At 38.2% G+C, this 21151-nt stretch overlaps 1 protein-coding gene across 1 annotated transcript in view; it reads right to left on the minus strand.

The window, feature by feature from the left end:
• Positions 1-874: 874 nt before the first annotated feature.
• The window catches only part of LOC145662071 (U-scoloptoxin(16)-Er12a-like), a 33441-nt gene continuing 13164 nt past the window's right edge, over positions 875-21151 (minus strand). The window contains exons 3-4 of the mRNA XM_081727408.1: positions 15123-15252; positions 875-1090 (exon numbers count right to left, since the gene is read on the minus strand). Coding sequence (XP_081583534.1) covers positions 988-1090; positions 15123-15252 — 233 coding nt within the window. The 3' untranslated portion in view covers positions 875-987. The remainder of the gene's footprint in view (positions 1091-15122; positions 15253-21151) is intronic.

The following is a 21151-nucleotide window of genomic DNA, read 5'->3' on the forward strand; positions in this document are numbered from 1 at the left end:
TTGTAGTCCACCAAACACAGAGCAAAACATTGCGTTGATGGGTGTTCAGTTTTGCAGTCAAAGGCTTCGGACCATTCGGTGATAGAAACTGGTATGAACGTTTTTTATTGTCATACATGACCCACTAGTTAATATACAATCCAAAATTGGACAGATATTGTGTCTCGTCAACAAAGATGAACAGATATTCAATCTTAGAAATTGGCTCGTAGCGATCAGCTGGTGAGGGACCCACTGACCCAGTTTCCAGGTCTTCTCCAACTGATGCAGACTTACCCGAATGGTTTCCCTGCTTACCTCGAATCGGTGAGCAAGTTCCTCACATGTTTGACTCGAATCATCTTTAATAGCGGCCTTCAGGTGGTCCATATCCACTGATTTAGGCCTCCCAGAGCGAGGCTTATCTTGCAAGGTCTCGTCACCAGTTGGAAAGGTCTGGAACCATTTTTGTGCTGTACGTTTATTTATTACACCCTCTCCGAACGCAACACATATTTTTCTAGCTGCTTCTGCACCATTTGTCCCCAATTTAAATTCGTAAAGCAAACAAGCTCTAAAAACTTCATTTGACACTGACATGATCACGAGCGATTTTTACTCACCACACTAACAAATGCGTTGTTATATTCACCGTGGCTGATGCGTCAATGAATAAGCTTTCCCAAACAGTCAAAACTTTCATGCTACGGTGACAAATGTCGCCGCAGCAGCCAAATGGAAGCGGGAGTGGTTCAAAAGCGCACGAACTTTCTTGTTTCCCTGGTATTAGATAAAAAGTATTTTGTGCTTCCAACGGGAATTAAATTCTGGACAATGTGCACCAAAGGTACTTAAAATTTAACCATTTGGCAACAAAGCAATTATTTTTGTTTCACGTGCCCTTTATTGCTGATAATTAACTACGTATTACATAAATTCCCTTGGTATCAAATTGCATTATAAAGTAAATGTCTAATACCAAAAGCTAGCCAACTTCTCTTCATTGACTTATGGAGCACCTGGACAAACAACCTTGGCGCAACAATCAGGGTAGGGCAGTTCAGGTTGGGAAGTTACGTAGCATGGTGGATCTGCACCAATTGAAATGCAGCTAAAAAGAAAGAATAACAATTTAACCATGAATTAGTGCTAACTATAAAACAAATTTTACGATACAGCAAAATATAACTGTTTCTATACCTAGATTTCAAGATACGCATTTCTGAGCATTAAATAAAACAAAATTGACATAATACCTTGATCTTTTTTCTTGTAAGATTAACACATTTTCCCCATTTCTCATTTTTATGATTGTCAGCACCTTTATCCTCCCTTTTGTTTCCTATTTTTTTCAGCGAACAGGAATTACAATACAATAATTTATTTTCACTCTATTTTCCACAGTTACATTAAATTTTAAGCCTTATTTTCCAATAAGAGCTATAAAATTATATACAGATGGTGATCAGAAAAATGGAAACACCTGCAGTTGGCAACACGTCAGATGTATGGGTTGGCAGTGGTGTCGTGGTGCCCGCAGCGCCGGACCACTGGTGGTGGTGTATTAGGTCGGTCTCCATACTACGTCAGGCGCAGTGGAACAGCAGTGTTCAGTGGCTGCAGCAGACGGAGGTAGTGTAAAATGGGAGACCTCTTAGAGTTTCAAAGAGGGCAAATTGTTGGTGCGCGGTTATGTGGAGTGAGTGTGACGGCAGTGGCTACTGTGTTAGGTGTGTCGCGTGGGACAGTGTCGAAGGTGATGACGGCCTACACAACACACGGGAAAACCAATCGGGAAAGCGGAACAGTGGGCGGAAGAAAATCATGAGTGACAGGTCACGCCAGGTATTAAAGCGCATTGTCACGTAGAACCGTCGTGCCACTGCTGAGCAAGTGACGAAGGAACTCAATCAGCATCTCCCCCACCCTGTTTCGACAATCACAGTCCGCCGCGAATTACATGACATGAACTTATGGGGTCGTATTGCACGGGCCAAATCGCTCATTAGGGACCATAACGCTTTCGCACGCCGCAAATGGTGCCGCGACCATGCAACTTGGACCGTTGATAACTGGAAACGTGTGATATGGTCGGATGAGTCATACTACGTCATTCCCAACCACGGGCCGTGTTTATGTGTGGAGAACGCCCAAAGAAGCTTATGATCTGCAGTGTCTCCGCCTAACTGTGAAACATGGCGGCGGCTCGGTGATGCTGTGGGCCGCCATATCATGGTTTCATTGGGTCCTGTGGTCACACTTAGCGGACGAATCACTGCCAACGATTATGTCGCAATTTTAGGAGACAATTTGCATCCTATGGTCCGGATGTTGTTCTCGGACAATGACGCCATCTTCCAGGATGATAATGCACCCATTCACACAGCTGGCGATGCTGCAGCGTGGTTTGAGGAACATCGGGATGAAGTTCAACACCTCTCCTGGGCCGCCCAATCCCCAGATCTCAACATAATTGAACATCTGTGGTCCGTCTTGGAAACACGACTCCGGCGACGATTTCCACCTCCATCCTCTCTCACAGAACTGGCCTATGCCCTGCACGAGGAATGGTGTAAAATTCCACTTGCTACCATTCACGACCTCTATGCCTCCATCCCACGTCGCATCAAGGCTGTTCTGAAGGCGAAAGGTGGCCCGACACCATATTAATCTGGTAAGTTGCAATTTCGTTCAGGTGTTTCCATTTTTATGATCACCATCTGTATATGGTATAGATACTGTATATAGTCACAACTAGTGCTGTCGAATTTTTATGATATTTGTGGTTTTCGGTTTTTGAGAAACCCGGTTTTCAAAACCGAAACCGTAAATGAGGTTTTTGAAATTGAAACTGCAAAAGTGCATTTCCAAACCGAAACCGCAAAAGCTCTTTTCGAAAGCGAAAGTCGCCCGAAAGCGTGTTTGCGGTTTTATAAGCGAAACCATCTTTGTAATTTCAAAGCAGAAACAATGTTTGCTGTTTTTAATTACACCTTTTAACAATTGGGAAAGCATCTATCAATCGAGACAATTGTATTGATTTATATGTGTGTTTTAACTTTTTTTAATTGCTCCAAGACTATTATGGTAATATCTGCAGCACTGTGCGAAAGGGATAGTTCCATCATTGTACAAGTCACAGCTAAATTAGGGTTGCCATATTTTAAAATTAGAAAAGAGGGGACGGGGTTTCTAAACCGTAAGTACTGATGTGAACTTGTGTGTGTTACAAATACTGACCTGGGATCCTGCACCTTTTTTTTTTTTTTTAGTTATTTCTTTGATGGCACTACAAATGTACTTTTCGGCTGCAGGGAAGCAAACTGGATCCCGCCTGATTTTCACACAATTTGTAAATTAGACTACGAGGAACACGAATCTGAAGGAATTTTGACATTTCGAATTTCGGAACACCAGATATTTGAACATAAAGTGACCACGGAAGCAAAAAGGACCCCATTTGATTTTTTATATATTTTGTAAACTAGACCAAAATGAGCAAAATGAGTGATGTTCTGCTCTGACCAGCCGGTTGCAGTTCCCGATGCACGATGTCGCGAGCAGTCCAACAAACACACAGGAGGACTTTCTGCTGCATTGCTGGTTTCAGCTGTTTCGGAACGGTTCATGGGATTTTAACCAATGATGACGACGTCGTGGAGCTTCGTACAGACCTCACTTCTCATCACATGTCAACATTCTGTCCAGAAATGGCTCCTTCCTCAGACGAGACAGCAAAGAAACACACGTGTCTGCTCGCATAGCCTTCTGGCCCGGAGTCAAATCATGTGGGACCCATAGACCCAACTTGTAGTGCTTCCCAAGATGATGGAGGTGCTGCCGAATGGTTTCTCCACTCATATTGAATGTTAGCCCCAGTTCATCACATGTCTATCCACTCTTTGCCTCAATTGCTACCTAAAGATATTCATTTTGTATATGTTTTGGTCTTCCAGCGTGCGTCTTTCGGGAAGCCCGTCTCACACGGATCTAAACTAAGGCCTCAATCTAGGCTACAACTTAACAGCGTTGCTTAACTCAAACTTCTATGCAATTTCTTTTATTCCGAGGTGATGTAGGGGTCTCAGACGATCCTTAAAACTAGGTAGGTTTTACCAGCAGAGCCTCTCGTGGTCGCTGTATTAAACAGACGAAAAACGTGTTACGCACAGGGCAATCAACTGTCGTAATCGTAAATATTATTGTTTTTTATTTCACGATATGAGTTCATCCGAAGGGGATGAAATATCCATAGCAGCGATATCTGCTCTGTTGTTGACACAAAATTCGCCCTTCCCTCCCCCAAAAAAACGAGAGAGAGAGAGAGAGAGAAAGAGTAAAGAGGAGCTGGTGGACCTGGGAGTGAATTCTTCGCCGCAATAATGCACAGGAAAGCACCGTATTTTCAATGGTGAATAATGAACTACTTACAGAAGATCCTCGTTCCTACACACACACACACACAAATCTACAGAATGGATTATTCAGAATTCCATACGCTATTGAAATTAGTAACTCCGAAAATTCAACAGCGAGATACGAACATGGGGGAGTCTGTATCAGCTGAAAAATGGTCTGTAGATCCTTGGATCCACCAGATTGTAGAACTGAAAATCAGATGACTTGTCCAAATATGCACATGAGGGCAGTTATCATTTGCGAAAACCTAAAATAAAGAAGAAAGAGCAATTTTCTAGCATAGGTACTGAGTGCATCCGCACATCTCAGTACCCACAAAAAATACCCACATAGCCCATAAAGTAAACTTATACCGCGCCGGGAACCCATCTCATGTACTACACGCGGAATTTTTGTATTGTGCTAGCATTGTAGAACTGTTCCCTAAAATTTCACGAAAGCCACGTAATACTGATGACAATTAACTCCTATTGTTCCTGTTTATGGCGATGGTTTACTTTTGGCACATTACATCTGAATCTTATCTTTACAAGTGTAGGATTACTAGTCTAAAATTATTACAAGTGCTTTACAACGGATGAAATAAGTGAGTTGATATGAAAGATGCTTGTATAAAAACTATTTTCCACCGGCAGTGAATTTCTGCACAGTTTACAGAAGTTGTATTTTGTTTACAAGTTGAACACTACTAGCATGAAACCATGACAAATGCTATTGAAATTCGCATCATTGTCAAAACCCACTCGTTTTCACTACCCTCGCTTATTCGGATACCCACCTTCGCTGACGCGCCTGTTCCCATCAGACGCACCCCCTCGCTAACGCTCGGGCGTGGGAGACCCGGGTTCGATTCCCGCCGGAGCTCATGTGGTTCGGATTCCATGTTGATCAGTAGGCCCACGTCTCATATAGCCTCGCTGCTGAACGGGACGTTAAACTCACACTCAACTCAACTCGTTATCTCTCGGCCCTACAGTTTCGTTCTGCTATGACTCGGTTAGATAGCATTCGTGCTTTTTAGTGGCGATCTAGCGCAGGTTGTTGTATTTTGGGCTGTAGTTTTCATGCATGAATTCGAACGCTGTATTTATACTCAAATCAGTATGGAAATTGAAACACTTCGGTGGGGGAGTTAGTGTGTGCCTAAAATACATTACAAGAGTACTCTTGCAGACTAAGTGTTAATTTCTCAATGTATTCCAAAAGAAACGTTTACACGCAGGAAAATACCAATGTACAATTTGGAAAGGGTACATTTCTCAGTTTACAAGTATTTTTCTTACAAAAGATTTGAAAAATCAGTTTTTCTAATGTACATAGCTTATAAAGATGCTTGGGTACCCTCTGTGAGAGCGTCTCTATAAAGTATGAAGGTTTGATGTCATTACCAAGTTCCTCCCTAGAAAGCACAAAGGGAACGAGGGATATTCATTTTGTATATGTTTTGGTCTTCCAGCGTGCGTCTTTCGGGAAGCCCGTCTCACACGGATCTAAACTAAGGCCTCAATCTAGGCTACAACTTAACAGCGTTGCTTAACTCAAACTTCTATGCAATTTCTTTTATTCCGAGGTGATGTAGGGGTCTCAGACGATCCTTAAAACTAGGTAGGTTTTACCAGCAGAGCCTCTCGTGGTCGCTGTATTAAACAGACGAAAAACGTGTTACGCACAGGGCAATCAACTGTCGTAATCGTAAATATTATTGTTTTTTATTTCACGATATGAGTTCATCCGAAGGGGATGAAATATCCATAGCAGCGATATCTGCTCTGTTGTTGACACAAAATTCGCCCTTCCCTCCCCCAAAAAAACGAGAGAGAGAGAGAGAGAGAAAGAGTAAAGAGGAGCTGGTGGACCTGGGAGTGAATTCTTCGCCGCAATAATGCACAGGAAAGCACCGTATTTTCAATGGTGAATAATGAACTACTTACAGAAGATCCTCGTCCTACACACACACACACACAAATCTACAGAATGGATTATTCAGAATTCCATACGCTATTGAAATTAGTAACTCCGAAAATTCAACAGCGAGATACGAACATGGGGGAGTCTGTATCAGCTGAAAAATGGTCTGTAGATCCTTGGATCCACCAGATTGTAGAACTGAAAATCAGATGACTTGTCCAAATATGCACATGAGGGCAGTTATCATTTGCGAAAACCTAAAATAAAGAAGAAAGAGCAATTTTCTAGCATAGGTACTGAGTGCATCCGCACATCTCAGTACCCACAAAAAATACCCACATAGCCCATAAAGTAAACTTATACCGCGCCGGGAACCCATCTCATGTACTACACGCGGAATTTTTGTATTGTGCTAGCATTGTAGAACTGTTCCCTAAAATTTCACGAAAGCCACGTAATACTGATGACAATTAACTCCTATTGTTCCTGTTTATGGCGATGGTTTACTTTTGGCACATTACATCTGAATCTTATCTTTACAAGTGTAGGATTACTAGTCTAAAATTATTACAAGTGCTTTACAACGGATGAAATAAGTGAGTTGATATGAAAGATGCTTGTATAAAAACTATTTTCCACCGGCAGTGAATTTCTGCACAGTTTACAGAAGTTGTATTTTGTTTACAAGTTGAACACTACTAGCATGAAACCATGACAAATGCTATTGAAATTCGCATCATTGTCAAATCCCACTCGTTTTCACTACCCTCGCTTATTCGGATACCCACCTTCGCTGACGCGCCTGTTCCCATCAGACGCACCCCCTCGCTAACGCTCGGGCGTGGGAGACCCGGGTTCGATTCCCGCCGGAGCTCATGTGGTTCGGATTCCATGTTGATCAGTAGGCCCACGTCTCATATAGCCTCGCTGCTGAACGGGACGTTAAACTCACACTCAACTCAACTCGTTATCTCTCGGCCCTACAGTTTCGTTCTGCTATGACTCGGCTAGATAGCATTCGTGCTTTTTAGTGGCGATCTAGCGCAGGTTGTTGTATTTTGGGCTGTAGTTTTCATGCATGAATTCGAACGCTGTATTTATACTCAAATCGTAAAAGAAATATAATTTTTTAACAATTACTTATGATACCACCTTGAATTTTAACTATGCCATGTGGATATTTTCATATCGCCCAGCATAAATCGTTTAGAAAACAATAAGAAGGTAATTAGTGGAAGAATTCTAAATTTTGAACAATTGTTTCAAGTAGTGCGCCTTTTTTAAACACGTTATTTTTTTGGTATACAAGTTGCACAATATACTTAAATCACCTATTGGTATTCTTTTAAAAGATGTAACTACATTTGTTCACATCTGTAGTGTTTGGGCGGATACCTTCACTACATACCTTCTCTAAGGTCTTTATTCTTGCATTGTTTTAAATAATATAAATCATGCTTCATGTTATACAAAAAGTCATATTTTCCGTATGACTCAATTAATACTATTAATGCTTCTCTTGTCCAGGCAGCATTGTTTTGAAATTACAGCGAGAAACACGAAGTTGAATGTCGTCACGCGCTATTCTTTTCTGATTGGGAGTTATATGCAAGTCCAGAAGAAAATAGAACTGCTTCTATTTCTTCCAAGTCAGGATCCAAATAAAGACAGCAGAAAATTTCAACCTGAACTAGGGACAAGTTACTTCTCACACGATCGTTAAGTAAGGTCGTGAATTTTAGATCGTGAATCGCAGCCTCACTTCAGTTCCGTCTGATACAGGCTTGAGTGTTTCGTCACCGTCCTTAGACTTGCTAAACCTCCCTTGCACTGTCTGCGTGATCACGATATCCTCACGAAAGGCCTGAGTTATCTTCCGCCCTGCTGCAGTGGCGTTTGACCCAAGTTTGAACTCGTAAGCATACACGCCCTTATGACGCTCTGTGGAGGTTCAATATTCATTGTCCTCACACAAGTTCACATTGTAACTGAACTGCCACAACCAGGGAGAATGTTGGAAATACCCACACCAACAACTGACCTTCGCCTTATCTCCATTAGCATTCAACACACGGTGTGAGGGCCAATTGAACACACACCTCCACAAAAAGCAACATAATTTCTTTGTTACCTTTATATATTTCACAGGACATAATATGTTTCGTATAGAGAGTATTGTTGTTTTTTTCATATAGATAGATAGCGTCTATATTAAACTTTAAGTTTCAATATTTCGAGTTCCGAAATTCGAAATGTCAAAATTCCTTCAGATTCGTGTTCCTCGTGGTCTAATTTACAAAATATATCAAAATCAGGTGGGATCCAGTTTGCTTCCGTGGTCACTTTATGATCGAATATCTCGAGTTTCGAAATTCGGAATGTCAAAATTCCTTCAGATTCGTGTTCCTTATGGTCCAATTTTCAAAATATATAAAAATAAGGTGGGGTCCAGTTTGCTTCCATGGTCACTTTCTGATCAAATATCTCAAGTTTCCAAATTCGAAATGTCAAAATTCCTTCAGATTCGTGTTCCTCATGGTCTAATTTTCAAAATATATAACAATAAGGTGAGGTTCAGTTTGCTTCCGTGGTCACTTTATTTTCGAATATCTCGAGTTCCGAAATTGGGAATGTCAAAATTCCTTCATATTCGCATACCTCGTAGTCTAATTTACAAAATATATAAAAATAAGGTGGGATCCAGTTTGCTTCCGTGGTCACTTTATGATCGAATATCTCGAGTTTCAAAATTCGAAATGTCAAAATTCGTTCAGATTCGTGTTTCTCGTGGTCTAATTTACAAAATATATAAAAATAAGGTGGGTCCAGTTTGCTTCCCTGCAGCAGTAAATTCGCTTCTATAAGAATCTTTAAAGTTACACTTGAAATTGTCGATCGGCATTCTTGTAGCTTATGAAGGCATAATTCAAGTATGTTTGTCACAACATCTACAAACGAATGTTCATTCGTATAGAACCTCCAATACATTACACATGAAACACATAAACTACAGAAAGCAACCATTCTGCATTAGAGCAGATCTCTTATTAGTAAATGGTCCTGTACACGCGCACTGCTCAGATAGCCCTGAGCCTGAGCGCAAGTCCAAATTTAACTCAATCGCGATTGAGATTGTCAGAGGTGTAGCGGTATACGTTGAATATGCCAACACTTTATCAACTAAGTCGTGTTAGATTTTTCTCCAATTCCAAAAAGCGGGTCGTTTTTCGTGATTAAGATATGTTTAAGCGGATGACGAATATAGAACCTGAAAATTGGATGGTACCCGCTAAAATCGGGTAATATGGCAACACGCAGCTAAAAAAAATAAGGTATATCACTATTTAAGATCACAACACATGCAACTCATGAAATTGAATTTGAAATCTCATCCACTTAGACTGAGATCTTTTATATTATTATTACTCTTTCCCCTTGTTTTTAAAAATAGTACTGCCACACTTTCTTTTGTTAACAAAAAAGCACCACCTCCTTTTAAAAAAAAAGAAAAAAGAAAGAAAGAAAATATAGATCGCAATATACAATTTTATTGTTGATTTGTTGCCACTCCGATAAAAGTGAATGTTGTGGTTTTGCATGTGTTGACTGGTTTCTTATCGCAAGTTCCAGACACCTGCAATAGTTTATACGTGAAGGAAACACCGATCATGTTTTATTCTGTATCTTTTTACTTCCCAATAACGGTAGCCGTGCCTCTTTGTGAGAAATTGCAACTTTTTTTTTTTATTCTGCCAATTGTAAAAGTATACTCAACAAGAATTTCCCTACACTTTAAGGCATTTTAAGAAAAAATACCTTCTTTCCCCTCTACAAATTTTGAGCATTTTTTCCCTCCATGTGGCAATTGTGAGCCGAAGTAGAATTCTTGTGACATTTGCGGTTTTCGGTTTTCGAGAAAACCGGTTTTCTGAAAATCGAAAACCGCAAATGCGGTTTTCAAAACCGAAACCGAAAATGCGGTTTTGGAAACTGAAACCGCAAAAGCTGTTTGCAAAACTGAAACCCCAAAAACGGTTTTCAAAACCGAAACCGCAAATGCGGTTTTCAAAACAGACATTTCGGTTTTATGAAATTTCACTTTTCTCAAAAACCGGTTTTTCGACACCACTAGTCACAACCATGGACACATATAGTGAGGTTTGAAATTGCAGAAATGAAAAGACATGGCAAAATTGCATGGCTAACTTCAGTATTACAAAATTTTATTTTTGTCTTCTCATGCGTCAATAACAATATTGTTCTGCGCAACAACAATGAGCGACAATTTCTTTTCATCTCGCAAAACTATGTGAGAAAAAACACAACAAAATCGAAACTCTCTTAGGTAGAACCATTGTAGCGTATGCAATCGGGCCGTAGAGTACAAACCTGAGGAAAAAAATAGAGCATCCCATTCCTACTTTTGGAGTTTGGACTCTGTAGTTACTTTGTTACTGTTGTAAGAGCCTGACTGTGAGCCAGGACTAATTTTTTGCAATAGAAACCAAAGGTTAAGAAGGCATAATTGAATGCCCTTACAGCAGAATTTAAGAATGAATGCGTTTAAAGTGATCATGTAATTATTATTCTATGTGTAGGCCTATTCTGCGATTACTTCGATGTCCAGTCTGCGATGTAAATCTAGCGAGTGATAAGAAGCATTAAAACACAGAATAAAGCAGGGGCCGATCCAGAGGTGGGCATCACCTTCCTCCCGGAAAAGGAAACTTTTTTACATAAATAAACCCATCCCAGAGTTTGGAGCTCTTAAAAGTAGCTCTAAGTAGCAGTTTTACAACCCACCGACCCTTCCCCACCGGGAGGCCTGTCCTGGATTTGCCAATGAAATAAAGCATCATATCCAGTAAAATAAACATGTGAAGAACATGGAACTTCGTAGGTTGCAGAGCAAGCAAATCACTTTGACATATGCCTTGAGTTCAGGATCTAAAAAGTCTTGATCGTTGAGCTACTTCTACAACTGCGTTAATCCAGTCAGGAGTACCAGTCCACACAGAAATCTTTTCTCAAGAACTAGTAGTTGACGAAAGCACCCTCACAAAAAAATAATTACGTTAAATCAATTTATGATAATATTCGTTAAAATGAAAGAGGTGGGCAACAAGCATCAAGTGTGATATGTGTTAGACGTAATAACAGATGAGCTGCAAAGATATATATTAAATGTGCTGGTACCAGGGGCTGATCTACCCTCCAGAAGAGGAAACTTTCTTATTTTATATATAAATAATGCTCATCCCAGAGTTTGGAGCTCTTACCGCCCCCCAGAATTCCTGCATCAAGCACATAATACTAGGGCCTATAAAGTGATGCTAATGGAGAGTGGTCAAGAGCAGTACATGCTTTCGTCTTCCCAACAACTGAATAGCACGTACCCCAACCGCAATCATGTGGTACACATCGCCCATTAATCAAACTGTGTTTGTGAACATATAAGGGAGGAATACAGTAAAATAAGTGCCTTCATCGTTAATGCTCTGGGAAAGATTCTTGTAAAGACCTCCAGCGGTCAGGTTTTGAACAAAGAAATCACTGTAATCTACTTACCACAATTCCCCGTCATAACAAGATGGAATAGCTTGATAAGATGCATAGTTTTCTTGTGCGAAAAGTTCGACAAAATCAAAGGATTCGTACGTGCTCTAGATTCAACAGACGCAGCAGCCATCAAGCAGATCAACAATAGCTCAACGACGAAGGTTTAGAGTTTGAAGATTTGAGTGTATAGCTACAGATGTGATTCAGAGTTTGGAAGAAGATATGGAGAAGGAGGAACAATGGGACAAGCTGACTAGTGTGAAGGAAAACCTTGACGGATTTGTCAAAACCAAACATGAAATTAATTGGAGGAACATTCCGCATGTAGAAACCTTTGCAACTTCGACTGAACTCATTTTCTGTACTCTTACAAGATATGGTTCATCTGTTTCCGTTAAGTTGACAAAAGTTTCTTCACAGACAGAATTTTCCTGAGCTCCAAACAACAGAATTTTACATTCGATAACATAAAAATATTGTGCATAATAGACTATAACAAGTTTTTCAAAACACGGCAATCTACTTCCGTGTCTATGTGTAAGGTAATTTTTTGCTTCTGTTGAATAAAGAATGCTCAAGTCATTGTTTTGATTTAAATAAATGCAATTTATCAGCACCATTTCTTGTACCTTTCCGAACCCCACTCCAGCACCTTTCTTTCCCTTTTTTTCGACCATACGTTTGTACCTTAAAATCGAGACATACTGCTGCTTCAGTTGTATCACACCTAGGGTGGATGTGCCAGTCTTTGTCCACTCCCTAGTTGCCGACCACTTTTGATTTAAAAAACCGCATATTAGGCTTATTTTCCGATAAAAAAAGCATGATTTTCCGTTATAATTGAATTGCAGCTTATTCTGGACCAATCCTAAAGATACTGTCAAAATATATTGCACGTGCATTCAGTAATAGCCAATTAAATGTATGCTTTCGGAAGAAGCGCTGAGTTTTCGACAGCTTTAATCTGTTGCAAATGGGAACGACACCGCTTTGTTTTTCGTGTTTTTCCGTAATTTTATCGCACCAGGTAAGAAATGCACATAGTATTCTGTTGCATGGAACTGTAGAGCACATTTCAGGAATAAAAGTTTAGTGGTAACTGTAAGATTTGAAGAACAAATCTATAAAATGTAGTGGTCGGACAATGACTTATGAAATAGACTTTGTTAACTAGTGCTCGACCACAGGGTGGTCGAGAACTGAAAAATTGTAGAAACATCAATAACGACTAACTTTCGATTCATCTGCATGAAATGAATTCCTAGTTACCAATTCTGAAGTTATAATGGTGTACAAAAACATTTTCTAGTGTTCGACCACTACTTTTCATTATACATCTGTACTGGTCGAGGACTAACTTTTTTTTCAGTGTCCGATCATGCTTTGCGTTTGTGTTTTCTCGCAGAATTCCTCGATTCAAGCATTAATTAAGTGATCAATTTACATCTGTATAAGCATCTGCTGAATCTTATTGTTAGTAATGGAATATTATAGAACGGCCGTGGTTCAATAGTAGTAGTCTCGGACTTCGAATCATGAGGCGGCAATCCACTGGGAGTTCGAATCCTTCTGAAGAGCAAGGACGTTTTTAACTGTCCTTGATATTTGTGTTCGTGTCCCTCTCATAATTAGATTACGCCAAATTGGCGGAGGAGCCTTAAGGCTGAATGTCTCGGTTAAGATGACCTTTAAAAATTGGTAGAACATTGGCTTAGCATTCGGGAGGCCCTAGGTTCAATCCCAGCGGCCGACCATCCTGACTGAGGTTCTACAGGGTTTTTCCTCAGTAATACCAGGGAAACGCTGGGATGGTACCTACAAAATAAACCCTGGCCGTCTACCTTCCATCATCCTCTCCTCACCCTATCCCTATCGGAACCTTAGATGCCTAAAGGCCATAAAATAAATTCAAATTCAAGTTAACTGAATGCAGTTTCCCTAAATTTTCATGCAAAATTAACGGAACTGTTAGGGTCTGACATTTCCTTTGAGTAATAAATTTATATTTGGTCTAATTCGTTTAATACTGAACTACACCATTCTTGCTTCCTCGTGGAACTGCATTCAAATATTATTAGCGGAATAGCTACTATCAGCCTGGAATACGCCTGTTTTCCTTGCATGTTCTTAAGAATTTTCCTGTTTCTTTCAGAAACAATGAGTCTAAGTGGATACTCTTTGTTCAAACGAAGATTTACAAAAAGCTCTGGAGGCTTGTCGCAAATAATAGCATTCCATACGAAAGGCATCAGCAATCCATGGAATCCCTCTGATAACGCTGATGAATAAACTTCATGATTGCAGTCCCGAAGAACGGCGAATGGGTCCAGAACCACACCTAACACAGAAAGAAGATCGATTATCAAACTGGCTCATTAATATAAGCAAAATGGGCTTTCCACAGAAGAAACACGATCTTCTGAAGTATTGTCGATGCAGATGAACTTAAAACGCAATTCAAAGACAGTCGATCCGGTGAAACCTGGTACCATGCTTACATGAGAAGACATCTGCAAATCGTGTCTCAAACTTCCGAAACTTTGAACAAAGCGCGATAGGCTGTAACCGAGAAACACAGTCGCTTTTGGTTTCAGGACCTTGAGAAATACTTGGAAGAAACGGGGCAATCTGCGAAGTGATACCTGAAAAACTAATGATGTAACATCGGCAGATGTTATTAGTTAGGTAAAGTTATGCTTTAGCCTTCATACTGTAATTAAAAACACATTACCGAGTAGTGGTCGATGACTAAATGGTATGCGGTCGAACATTAACGAAAAGTGGTCGAACACTAAAAAGAAACAGGCATTGGTGTTTCTCCGACTAATATTACGTAAATGGCATAAGTTATCTCAGTTTTGGATAAAATATAGATAAATTATAGCTTTAGGAACACATGTGAGCTAGTTGCATCCTCCTAAGTTATTCCAGTCAGTGAACAGCGATTAGGAACCATATTAAAATGAGTTAGGTGGTCGAGAACTGGCACATTTACCCTACCACCCGAAATGCGTAGTTGTAAAGTTAATTTTTGCACGCTTCCAATAGCGTGCATCTCCGAAATAAAGTAACTATGAGGACATGCTTACTGGAAATTTTTCATTGTTCCTCTGAGTATCATCACCTACAAAGAACTTTTAAACACCCTTTAAGAACAACTCCTTATGCTTAATTCGGAAACAGTTCTAACAGAAGCAGAACAATTTTTAACTTGAGTGAGTATATACATAATTACACTATTACAACTGTTAACTTACCTTTCAAACGATTCCTCAAGTTCACCATTGTCGTCACTAAGACAGGAAAATTGACTGCAACCAAAATTCCAACTCTGCCCTACGTCGTAAGCTTGATTTGTCGCGTTAAAGTAACATTTTCCAGGATAATCTAGATTAGAAATAGAATATCAACATTCTGTCTGTATTCTTTAAAATTAAAGAAATATAATTTTCTGAAATCCTTCTCTGCTGTGAATTGCGAATTTTTTAAAATTCCTTCCTTTTTTAGTATGTACACTCATGTCCAAAATCATTGTCGCATGTCTATAAATATATTGTTGGATGAATATAATTTGATAACGAATCCTTCGGTATTTCTTATAATGTTAGTATGTGTATAATCGGCAAAGACATGTATGTCACAAATTTCATTTCAAAAGAGCAGTTAATAACAACAATAAAACGAAAATAAAAAATTTCTTGTCCAATTAGCAACGTTTTGTTTTACTCATTCTAATTTTCGTATTTATAATTCTTTTCCTATGACATTTACCACAAATATACATTTCCCGATTATACACATAGTATCAGTATTAGAAGTACCCTGCAAAACCATTATCAAATTATATTCTTGCAAGAAGGCAGTTATACATACGCGACAATCATTTTGGACATGAGTGTACATTTCTCTTGTTACGAGGTAGATTATTAGTAAATAATTTTACTTATCGAAGCAGGCGTAATCAAGCTTCTACCGTTAGCCTCACAAGGTTATGTATGCGAACTGTCACAGCTAGATATTTATGAAAATTGGTACCCTGACTAATTGTAGATCGCTAATTATCGTGGTGTTAATCACTCGGTGCATAAATGCCTTGTTTACCTGTTACATACATGTTTCTTTACCTGTTATATACACCAGGCAGTAACCGGGTGAGCCTATGCCCAGTTATACCCCTAAAACGCCGGAGAAAGGCAGAAAATGAAAAATGTGTGCAGGTAACCTGATAAGTACGGGAGAGGGACACGTGTCCAAGAACACGGGAGTAGTACCATACAAGCAGTGCTGCCATCCCAATATAAACTTATAGGTTTTAAAACAGAACATATACCGTTTTATGGCTTTAAAACATTTCCGCACCGAGCAACTATCATGATTAGCGATTCATAATAAGTCAGGGTACCAATTTAATAAATATCTAGCTATCACGGTTCGCATACATGCCTTGTCAGACAAGCTTTGGGTGTCGGTCTGTTTCATGACACCTTTCGTAAAATTTCCCTGATTTTAATGGAACTTGGCAATACTTCCATCTAACTTAAGGGAAGAAGGTTATTAAGATATCAGTTTGTAAAGAATAAAATTATTAAATAAACTCCATGGTCCAAATTTGCACCTATTGTTATGAAACTATGACATGAGTTGAAAAAAAGTTAACTCAACATATTGCAAAAAGGAATATATGAAAAAAGTTTTTTGTCAAATAACTAACATTGTTTTCTAGTAATTACATGTAAAAAAATGTATGTGTACTTAAATTAGGTTACAAAAGAATTTTGGATAAACAGTCACACTTATCGTGGACTAATGAGGCTCTTCGGCAGTCACGTAGCGTAAAAAGTAATTAAGTGAACAAACAAGGCTGTTATGGAGAACCTCAAGGTCTGACTGGTGAAATTTATACCATATAAAAAGGTAAGGGAGAGGTCCAGGTGTCATCTTAGCAACCAACCAGCATCTCATCGAGTAATAGACCAGCACCTGCACAACATGGGTGGAAAATTAACATTTATACCGTAACTTGTGTTTTTCATTAGTACAAAAAACGCTGTCATTTATATAAGGCTCCAAGCTTTTCGAACTTGTCTCCTGCGAAAGAGCATAAATTGAATTTGTATTTTGGTCTTCAAATCATGTAAAATAAAGTCTTGCTTGTTGTAGTAGAAAACTATTAATCTGTTAATTGACATCTGACAGTCAAGAGATCTCTATCTACCTTACTATTTAAACACTATTCATAATGAGAGACTAAGACGATTTTTCAACATAACTTTATTAAAAACTTTTGTTTGAGGAAATATTGTGTATTATTTTCGTAAAACGTAATAATCATTTTCTTTTGCTTCGGGTTAAAAGCTTTAAAGATCAAGAGGTTGAAACAGGTAAACTCCATGATAACTTTCGTAAAAAAAAAAAGCCTTTGATTTTGATGGATTATTGTGAATATTTTCTCCACCACTCATCCCCCTCTTTGAGTTGAAATCAATCAAGGACAAGATGAATGAACTAACTCCGTTTCTTTTTTTAAACAATCCTTGGCAAATTTCGCGAAAATTAACAATTCTCATTACAATACTTTCTCCTATATTTTGGGATTTAATTTAGAGAAAGATAAACTAGCTATATCACTCAATTTAAGAGAAAATTAAGTATATATTTGTAGAAATTGTCAGAATTTCATGAACCTTTAGTAAAAATTATTTGATTTTCACTGAATGTGATACAATATATATATTCTCTTTAGTGTTTTCCGCATCGATAGAGTATGAACATACCAATAGAAATCTTAAAAAGTTAAGCTTCTTAATCCCGCGGAAAAGTTTTGAAAATAAATCGAGCTGAGCTATACTTAGCATTAGACACAGGAAAAGAACCAAGTAGTAAGTACATCTAAAGATTGATCAGTAAAATATGAAAATCTTGAAATTTTCAAGAAATGGGGGTTACTAACTTTGATGTGGTGACGACTGAGTTAGTGAAAATTTAACAACAGAGTTTTTTCCTGTTGCCTTGTTTGCATTTAATTTACAACTGGCGTTGAAACTACCAATGCAATATAATCCTACTTCCTGGTTATTTCATTTCAAGACATCTCATTCTTATCCGTGGCAGTTGCTAGTCATACATAATGAAAGTAAGGATGTCAACATTGGAACGACATGAATATATACATGATGAATTGAAGAGAATTTCATTTGCATGTGATAATATATGTTGCTATGAAATGTGAATAACTCCGTAATTAACAAAATAGATTTGTCCAATTAATGCTTATTATAATCTATAGAAGTACATGTATATCAACTTAACTAGTTTAAGTTGTTTGATAAAAACAGCTGTAAATTGAAACAAGTTAATCCGAACTGAACCTTAAACTCATATATTAGCATCTTGTAGGGAATCTTCCATTTCTATCAACTAGACAAATAAAGATATTTTATCCTAATCAAATATACAAATTTGGTAATTTTGCAGTTGTACTCCCGCTACTGTTTTCTTCACATCCCTATTCAGATGTTGAGAAAATGGATCTGTCAACTAGTCCATTGAGTTCAAGATGTAGCCTTCATTACCTTTAGTATTGTTCCCTACAAGAGGAGAAACTTAACGTCTTAGAATCGAGATATGAGTCGAGACATGAGGTGCATTTTTAAATTCATGTTGAGATGATAAACTACGTGTCTCGTCTCTGCAGTTTTGGTTTTATATGATTCATATACAAAACCCTTAAATTCATAAAACGATTGTACAAACACAACTAAGAGCATTTATCAATGTTTTGAAATAAGAGAAGTCATTACGTAATGGTGGCACTTCTATAATAAATATAATCCAAGTGTTGTTATATTACACCGTTCGTGGACCGTTCGTGGAAAGCACCTTAAACACGTGTCTTATTATTTTAAATGGGACTTTCAGATATCAAATTTTATGCTTCTAACCTTCAGAGATTCCAAGATACGAACATTTTAATGTGAAAATTTCCTCCCTTATTTTCTCATTACTTGTCCAATTTGCGAAAATCTTTCCTTAGTGGTATTTTTGTCACAAATTCTCTACAATTCTCAAAAATTGAAATTTCTAACTCAAGTGGTTGGGCCTGAGCTTTTATCATTCAGTCCGTCAGGAGTTCTTTTGCCAAGTATATAGAGATAAATAATCATTCAAATATCCAAATTTGTAAGATTTGTCTTTTCTGTAACCCAAGCAATGTAATTTGATTGTGGAATATTTCAATTTTTATTGAAAAGTTTTATATCTATAATTTCTTTAATTTTGAGTCTTTATGATAAGGTGTTTAGAGCGCAAGTGAATCAAGTCCATTTGTCAAAGTTGTGATAACAGTGTCATGCACGGAAAAGTTAACATTTTTTTCAATATTGAGTAATTTGCAATATCTTTAAAATATCTGGACATGAATCTTGTAAGATATGAAAGAAACTTCAGATAGAGATATAGAGATAAGTATGGAGTATGTCAAAATGACAAAAGTGGACTTGATTTCCTTTTGCTTTGATGCGTCACACGTTTCTTGACTGTACCATAAATGTTTCTTGAAAAAAGAAAATCCAAATCGAGTCTACATTCGCAATCTGGTTTAGAAATTGTGTTATGTTGCGTACAGTCACCCCATATGATAATAATAGCTGATGGAATTTAATGTTCTAAATATGGAAATAATTGTAAAATGCTTAAGACTAGTCAAATATACATGCAAGCGAATGTACGCAGATATCGTGCCAAATTATCGTTCAAAAGAAGTTAAAAAAGCAATTAATTGGTTGGTTTGTATAGAGTTCAGTATCCCTTCTCAGCACCGAAACTATATGAGATGTGGACCTACAGTTTTAGATGGAACCTGAATCACAATCATGCGCTCAAAGAAATCGAACCCAGGAACAAGGACACGCGGGCTAGCCAGTACCCCAGCAGAAATAAAAAAGGTTAATTAATATTAAACTGGAAAACTTGAATAGGGTAAATTTCGAAAACCCTCAAACACGTATTCACTAAATTTCATATGTTTACTTAAGTCTCAAATTAGGCATTTTGTAAATAGAGAATGGAAAATTTTAATATGAACTGTCCCCTTATGTCTTTTAGGAGAGGAATTTAGAAAACAATGAAACACATGTGCAGTTATTTTAAACGAGACTACCTGAACCTGCACTCTCTACACAGCGCATCATTAATATATGAGTATGGATCTCCTTGTCATTCCTCATAACATCTGTATATGTCCCTTTACAGATACAAGTGAAAGACATCTTGATAAAAATCGTCAAATGGTACCATAAACGAGAGATTTTTAGAGTATTTTTTCAATATCTTGCACCGTTTGCAAGATTTGAGCCTACTTCAAGTTGGAGTTTCTAATTCATGTATAACCAGTGTTTTCTTTCTTCTTGAATGCAGCATGTAATAAACAATACATTACACACACAATTAAACGTGAGTGATGTATTTTGTTCATTGGGCAAACACTCCAAACAATAAAGATTCATCTTAGACTGGAGAAATTGTTATCCTTCGTTTTTCATTATCATTTGGCCCGAAAGAAACGTCTGAGATATACAACCCCTGTACACAACTATGTTGTGTTGGAATGTATAACTCGTAGAAAATGATGCTTTACTTTTAAAATTTCTACACTTCCAGTGTACCCCTAAAAAATCCCAACGACCACCCTATACCACGGGCGGCGACGACAGATGGTTTGTGTGTGTGGTCTTTCTAGATCGGTATAGTTCACACTGATCCAAGCACTGGATGTTGCTACACAGTGCTAAGGGTCCCCAGAAATACATCTACGTTGTCTGGCAGAACTTTGGTGGGAGACTACAATCAGTATGGAAATTGAAACACTTCGGTGGGGGAGTTAGTGTGTGCCTAAAATACATTACAAGAGTACTCTTGCAGACTAAGTGTTAATTTCTCAATGTATTCCAAAAGAAACGTTTACACGCAGGAAAATACCAATGTACAATTTGGAAAGGGTACATTTCTCAGTTTACAAGTATTTTTCTTACAAAAGATTTGAAAAATCAGTTTTTCTAATGTACATAGCTTATAAAGATGCTTGGGTACCCTCTGTGAGAGCGTCTCTATAAAGTATGAAGGTTTGATGTCATTACCAAGTTCCTCCCTAGAAAGCACAAAGGGAACGAGGTTCCGGGAAAGTGTTCAGAGCTGCCTTGGAACTTCCCTGCTTTCTCCCTGTTTTCAATTACCACACTGACTACAATGGTGTCCAGAAAGTAGGATGGAGAGATGGATAGAAGAATAT

The sequence above is a fragment of the Thermobia domestica genome, chromosome 10 (assembly GCF_964235325.1).
Source record: "Thermobia domestica chromosome 10, izTheDome1.hap1.1, whole genome shotgun sequence".
NCBI classification, from domain to species: domain Eukaryota; kingdom Metazoa; phylum Arthropoda; class Insecta; order Zygentoma; family Lepismatidae; genus Thermobia; species Thermobia domestica.